The sequence below is a fragment of the Muntiacus reevesi genome, chromosome 2 (genome assembly GCF_963930625.1).
Source record: "Muntiacus reevesi chromosome 2, mMunRee1.1, whole genome shotgun sequence".
Lineage (NCBI taxonomy): Eukaryota > Metazoa > Chordata > Mammalia > Artiodactyla > Cervidae > Muntiacus > Muntiacus reevesi.
The window spans coordinates 105,992,388-105,999,635 of record NC_089250.1 but is presented as its reverse complement, the minus strand read 5'-3'; the positions used below and the strand labels follow the sequence as shown (position 1 = coordinate 105,999,635).

Below are 7,248 nucleotides of genomic sequence, written 5' to 3'. Positions count from 1 at the left end.
TACTACACCAGACCTGGGCTAGCGCGGAGGCCGGAGACCAGCGAGGCCACTGGTTCTCCTCACAGACTGAGGAGCAGGAGACGCTGTCCTGGAGCATGTGTGTGAGGTCCAGAACCTGGCCCTGGGGCTGGGCTTCAGGTGTGGGCAGGAAGTGGGCAAAGAGGTCTGAACAAGAATTTATTTTCTCCCCACTGCCCCAGGAGGAAGGAATGATCACATGCTTTAATATTCACGGAGGGCCAGGCTCTAGTCTGAGCACTTCACACATAGTAACCCTTCAAATCTTCATAACCCATGGGGTCTACACTAAGAGTACCCCCATTTTGGGATGAGGAAACTGAGGCACAGAGAGGCTAAAGACGCTGAGCAGGCCACACAGCTGCCGGGCAACTGAGCTGGCCCAAGCCGAGGTGGCCTGGTTCCCAAGCTCCTGCTTTATACTGCCTCTTACAGCTCACACATGCGATGCTGCAGGGAGAAGCAGGGAAACTGTTCCTGCTGGCCTGTCATCAACTCCAGAGTTGAATCTCAAAGCTCTCAGACCCATGTTCTTGCTCCACCCGCGAAACCCCACCTGTTTGCCCCGGGTCCCCATGCCCCAGGCAGTGCTGCTTGGCAGATGAGCCTCTGGCCCTCGCCGCTTGTTTCCTGAGGGCTGTCAGCAGGCCGGATGAGGAGGTGAGGACAGGGTGGGTGCCGGTGGGCGGGGGGGAGAGCACAGGGGACCCGTGACTAGAGCTGGTGGGGGCGGGGCAGGAAGCAGAAATGATGTGAGCTGTGGCCTGGGTGATGAGCTGTGTGGTGAGCCTGCCTGGGGGGCTGCACCACCATTTCAGGAGCTGTCCGTGGGGAGAGAAGGTGTCTGCCTAGGAGCATCTCAGCACAGGACTCCAGGTAGGGAGGAAGCTGGGGGCCGAGGAGGCTGGGAGCCCCTGGGTGGGGACGGAGGGGCACAAGAGCCTGTCTGGGGAAGAGCCTGGTGTAGCAGGAAGTGCTGTGACCCATAGACAAGAGGCCTGTGTCTAGACTGCGCTCTACCACTGTCTCACTGGGCAGCCTCACGCCCTCCCAGGGCTTCAGTTTTCTGTTATACAAAATGAGGAGGTTAGAGTACATTTTTAAGGCCCCTTCAAATGCTTGTTAAAACTAAAAAAGCCCAGAAACAGGCTCTCTGGGAGATAATATGACGAGGGTCAGGGTGGAAATGAGTAATAATTTTTTTTTTTTTTGCCACGTCACGCAACATGTGGGATTTTAGCTCCCCAGCCAGGGATGGAACTTGCACCCCGTGCAGTGGAAGCACAGAGCTTTATCTGCGGAACCACCGGGAAGGTCCCAAGACTCAGTTTTTTAAAGTTATGAACCATGCTGGCTCCCTAAGTGAGATGAACTGAGGGCATTCCAAAGACTCCCCTTCTCCTGTTTACCTCCCCGGGGCCTGCTGTGTTGCCTGGAATTTTGCCACTCCTTTGGGGGAGGCATGGGAGGCTCCAAGCTAGAATGCAGGGCAGATTCCTGCCCTCCATAATCCCCTGGGCCTCCAACAAGCTGCTGTCCCTGGTAGGTGCTAGAGGGGAGTGGCCTCTGAGGAGCTCAGTTTGGACAGGGATAGAGTGGAGATTCCAGTTCATAAGCAGCCCCAGTGAGGCTCCTGAGCCACCTCCAATTGAGGAAGAACTTTTTAGCTAAGCATTTAGTGATAGGCAGCTCAAAGATATGAGCAGAATTCTGCAGAGCGGGGCAGGGAAGGCCAAAGACAAGACGAGCATCAGGAGGAGAGCAAACTGAATGACTCCTCCCCACACTGGATCTAGGGACGCAAGTGCTCAAGGGAGCTTTTATCCTAGAATTCAGGCTGATGTTCTTCCATGAGCTCAGAGAGAGGCCCCCACTGTGCAACGGGGAGGAAGATGGTGATGCGCAACCTCATTTCTTTCCCAATACTGCTAAGGGCTTAATGAGTGAGTAGGGCGAGGGGCAGTGAGAAAGGTGGGGTGGGTAAAGAAAGCATGGCTTGTTCTTGAATCCAAAATGATCCCTCTTCAGAATCCAGGCTTCCCTAGACTCCCCAGATTCCTCCTCAAATCTGCTCCAACTACTCTCTGCCCCCTTCCTCTGCACGCAAAACCCCTTTCCACCAACAGTAGCTGCGGTCCTGGGGACAAAACCACCCATCTGGATTCCTATTCGAAATCCTAGTAAGGGTCTCTGCCTGGCTGTGTGACCTTGGGCAAGTCCCTTCCCCTCTCTGGGTCCAGCTGGACAATGCAGGGGGTGGACCAGACTTGTAAAGGCCATACCAGCTCTGACATTCAGTGACTTGAGGATGTATCTCCATCCCTCTCTACTGCATATGTCCTGATAACCTACAGCTGGAGGAAGCGTCGGCCACCCTCCATGCCCCTGCCCACAGCTTCTGGGAGACCAAATGCCCCCTGTCTCCACAGCTCCATGGCCGCCCGAGGGCTCCTCCTCGGCATCCTCCTGCTTCTGCCCACGCCCGCCCCTGCCCCCTGCTACACAGCCGCACACTCTGAGTGCCAGCGCGCCCGCAAGTTTGTGCCAGGCTCCTGGCTGGCAGGGGAGGGCGTGGACGTGACCACCCTCCAGCGCTCAGGCTCGTTCCCAGTGGACACGCAGCAATTCCTGCGGCCCGACGGCACTTGCACCCTCTGCCGCAATGCCCTGCAGAAGGATGTCCCCCAGCGCCTGCCCCTGGCGATCACCGGCTGGCGTGCCCACGGAGCGGGCTGCAAGCGCAAGGTGGTCAAGTATGAGGGCCGCTCCACCGAGGATGTGGCAGGGGAGGCGGCCAACAGCATTCGCAACGACTGGAAGGTGGGGCTAGACGTGTCTCCCAAGACAAACACTAACGTGCGCGTGACCGTGGCGGGCTCCCACTCCCAGGCTGCCAACTTCGCCGCCCAGAAGACTCACCAGGACAAGTACCGCTTCAGCCTGGACTTAGTGGAGTGTCGTTTTTACAGGTGAGCACTGGGGCTGGAGGGGACTTGAGAAAAGGCATGGGAAACTCAGGGTGATCTGGGAGTCCTGGAGGTAAGGTGAGGACCAGAGGCTGCTTCTACCAGGAGGAGATGCCCAACCCCCTCTTTCTCGGGCATCGTCACCTTCCAGTGGGCAGGAGACCCAGCTCAGTCCTTCTCTTATCTGGGCCTGTTTCATCCACTCCAGCACTCTTCATTTCTGCCTTCTTAGACTCTGTGCTGGGAATTATGACTACAAGTTGAACAAAAGTAGACATGCCCCAAGTCCTCAGGGACCTTGTCACCCTGAGAAATGCATGTTTCCATGGGACCTAGAGTCACTGACCCTGATTTCTCTCATGGAAGGCCATGTTTCCCACACAGTGAGAGAGGGCACCTCCTGACTGCATGGCCAGAGCTGTCAGGAGCCTGGGCACACAGGACCCAGTCCAAGAGACAGACAGACAAAGTCCACAGGACTAGGTTCCAAAGCCAGGTTACCAACAGTAAGGTATCATTGCTTTTAAAATTAGAAAATAGGACATGGAAGCAACCTAGATGCCCATCAGCAGATGAATGGATAAGGAAGCTGTGGTACATATACACCATGGAATATTACTCAGCCATTAAAAAGAATTCATTTGAATCAGTTCTTATGAGATGGATGAAACTGGAGCCCATTATACAGAGTGAAGTAAGCCAGAAAGATAAAGAACATTACAGTATACTAACACATATATACGGAATTTAGAAAGATGGTAACGATAACCCTATACGCAAAACAGAAAAAGAGACACAGAAGTACAGAACAGACTTTTGAACTCTGTGGGAGAAGGTGAGGGTGGGATGTTTCGAAAGAACAGCATGTATATTATCCGTGGTGAAACAGACCACCAGCCCAGGTGGGATGCATGAGTCAAGTGCTCGGGCCTGGTGGGCTGGGAGGACCCAGAGGAATCGGGTGGAGAGGGAGGCGGGATGGGAGACCGGGATGGGGAATACGTGTAACTCTATGGCTGATTCATATCAATGTATGACAAAACCCACTGAAAAATTAAAATAAATAAATAAATAAATAAAAATAAAATTAGAAAATAAAGAGAAAAAACAAACTTTTCTGAGTAAGAAAAACAGAAATACCTATACAAACTATCTAGGTTACCAAGGGGCAATGGGCAGAGTGGGTTTCCCTGCCGGATTGGTGATTCAGAGTTTGGGCTTTGGAGCCAGGCCACCTGGGTTCAAGTCCTAGCTCTGACACTTAATACAACCTTGGGCAATCTCAAGGGGGTTGCTGAAAGGGGCCCACCACTGGGCTCACCTGCTGTTTTCCTCACCTCTCAGTTTCCACCTGGTGCACACTCCCCCAGTACACCCTGAGTTCAAGAGGGCCCTCAAGACGCTGCCCCCCCACTTCAACACCTCCACCGAGCCCGACTACAGGAGGCTTATCTCCAGCTACGGAACCCACTTCATCCGGTCCATGGAGCTGGGCGGCCGCACCTCAGCCCTCACTGCCCTGCGCACCTGTGAGCTGGCCCTGGAGGGGCTCACGGCCAACGAGGTCGAGGACTGCCTGGCTGTCGAGGCTGAGGTCAGCATAAGCAGCCACGCCAGTGCCTCGTCATCGTTCAAGGAATGTGAGGAGAAGAAGAAGCAGCACAAGTTGGGGGCCTCCTTCCACCAGGCCTACCGGGAACGCCATTCCAGTGTTGATGGTGGCCACCACTCAACCATACATGACCTGCTCTTCGGGAACCAGGCTGGGCCCGAGCAGTTCTCAGCCTGGGTGGCCTCACTGCAGGACAGCCCTGGCCTGGTGGACTATGCGCTGGAGCCTCTGCACATGCTTGTGGAGAGCCACAACCCACGGCGGGAGGCCCTCAGGCGAGCCGTGAGCAAGTACGTGACTGACAGGGCACGCTGGAGGGACTGCAACCGCCCGTGCCCCCCAGGGCAGCACAAGAACCCAAAGAACCCATGCCAGTGCATGTGCCCTGGTTCAGCAGCCACCACCCAGGACTGCTGTCCCCGGCAGAGGGGCCTGGCCCACCTGCAGGTCATGAACTTCAAGGCATCAGGCCTGTGGGGAGACTGGATCACTGCCACGGACGCCTATCTGAAGGTCTTCTTCGGCGGCCAGGAGCGGAGGACCGCCACAGTATGGAACAATAACAACCCCACGTGGATGACGCGGCTGGACTTCGGGGATGTGCTCCTGGCCACTGGGGGCCCCCTGAGGGTGCAGGTCTGGGACGCAGACAATGGCTGGGACGATGACCTGCTCGGCACATGTGACCGCACCCCAAAGGCTGGCTCACATGAGGTGTCGTGCCATATGAACCACGGTCACCTGAAATTCTCCTACCAGGCCAAATGCTTGCCTCACCTGATGGGGGAGAGGTGCCTGCAGTATGCCCCCCAAGGGCTTCTGGGGGACCCTCCAGGAAACCGGAGTGGGCCAGTGTGGTGAGAAGCGGGTCCTGAGAGGACCAGTGTGCAAACTGGAAAGGTTCCATGCAGGAACCCAGAGGGCCTGTGTTTCCATTTCTCCATTAGACAGATGGAAAACTGAGACTTTCTTTTTTTTTTCCCAATGAGGTGGCTGAATTTACAGGCCAGCCCTCAGGCCTGTCCAAACTGCCTTAGCTCTTCAATATTCTCGAGCCCAGGCAAGGAGGTGGAGCTGAGTTAGGCCCTGCGGCCACTGCTACACTTCCCTACAGGTCAGGAACAGGGCGGAAAGCCAGGAGGCTGTTCCCGCCAGGCTGCCTGATGTCATTTGCACCATTCCCTTGCAGCCCCTCTCCTAGCATGGTGAATTCTTCGTCATATTAGACCTAACCTCTTTGGCCCCAGCTGCTCCGTTTACTCTGTTTTCTTGGTCCACTGAGCTTTGCCTCTTAGCCAAAATTCAAGTCTGTCTTGACTTGTCTCGTTGTGTACACAGTCTGACCAATAAATGTGATGTGATGATGACCGTGATGGTGGTGGTGATAGCAGAGAAAAGGACAGAGACCAGACACAGCCTTGGAGATGAACTTCGACCTTAGCAACCTGACCCAACAGAACAGGTGGTTGACCCCAGGGGCAGGCAAGTAATATAACTCTTTTCCCAATTTTGTTGGAAATGGGGAGGACCCAAAATATCTGTCTCCTCATAACTCTCTGACTCGAGAAAGAGTAGCGTAAACAGTAATAAACACAAGTGGATGTTCAGCTCTAGCAGGGAGATAAGAGGGAATGGTGAAGACTAGTATGAGCTGAAGGGTATGTCTTATCCAGGGTCAGGGGAGGGGAGGGGCATCTCTGCAACAACCAAAGGTTCCCAGGCAGGAATGTGAGCCCGGTGATGCCAAGTTTTCTAATTCCTTAAAGTAACCAGAAATCCCAGCTTGACTTCTATGTGTTAGCAATTCACTTCACTTTGTAAAAATAAACCAACATGGGCAAGCACAGAACAAGGCAGGGTACATGTACGCAGGTCATGATTGTTCCAGAGCAATCATTTGAAAATTCTAATTTCAGAACCTGGCTGACTTAACAGCTCTCTGCGTCCTACAATTCTAGGGGAGAAGGCAGTGGTTTCAAGGGCTCCTGGCCTTGGCATGAAGAAACCTTCAGAGCCTCAGGCTGTGATGTAACATGACCTGGTCTTAGTTTCATGTGCCTGGAACACAGGCCTCAGAACACAGGCCCATGGGGTGGGCAGCCTCCTAGACCTGGTAGGATTTGGCTGTGCAGTGCCACTATCAGTGGGGATCAGAGTTGCTGGCACAGGCCTCCTGGATCTCTTTGAAACTCCCTACAAATTGAGCCCTTTGAGGTCTGTGAACCCACAGGCTCAAAAGCCCAGCAGTGACATTACACTGACCCTGAATCCCCAAGTGGGGCAGGGGGATTGGCAAGCTCTAGAAGCCTGGTTGAAACTGCTGTTCTTACACCTTTCCCTTCACAACCACACACACACACACACACACACACAAGAGCACAAGAGAAATCATGCAGCTTCACTCTAGCTGCCCTAGTTGTTGAAAATAAACATGGCTATGGGCCATACCCTTGAAGAGAGTAGGGCCAGGGCAGGTCTGGCTCCGGAAACAGCTCTGACCAGAGATTGGCAGTCTGGGTCTAGGCCCCACATGGTCAGTGCCCTCCAGAAAGTCCCCCTGAGCCTTGGTTTCCCTGAAAGGAGGATCTGTGCTTTACTCCCTTCCCAGGACTGTTTGGAAGGGGGTCGTGAGCCTTCCCAGAAGGTCAGTGC

At 54.4% G+C, this 7,248-nt stretch overlaps 1 protein-coding gene across 1 annotated transcript; it reads left to right on the top strand.

Moving 5' to 3' along the window:
- Nucleotides 1–780: 780 nt before the first annotated feature.
- PRF1 (perforin 1) lies at nucleotides 781–6,814 on the top strand. Its single transcript, XM_065919879.1, has 3 exons — nucleotides 781–894; nucleotides 2,448–2,987; nucleotides 4,329–6,814. The coding sequence occupies exons 2-3, from the start codon at nucleotides 2,452–2,454 to the stop codon at nucleotides 5,455–5,457; spliced, it is 1,665 nt and encodes a 554-aa protein (XP_065775951.1). The 5' UTR covers nucleotides 781–894; nucleotides 2,448–2,451; the 3' UTR covers nucleotides 5,458–6,814.
- The last annotated feature ends 434 nt before the right edge of the window (nucleotides 6,815–7,248 follow it).

What these genes read in the sequence shown, in the direction of transcription:
- PRF1 (XM_065919879.1), top strand. Translation starts at nt 2,452, where the DNA reads ATGGCCGCCCGAGGGCTCCTCCTCGGCATCCTCCTGCTTCTGCCCACG. An exon ending in GTGGAGTGTCGTTTTTACAG is followed by an intron (nt 2,988 to 4,328) that starts GTGAGCACTGGG and finishes CTCACCTCTCAG; the next exon opens with TTTCCACCTGGTGCACACTC.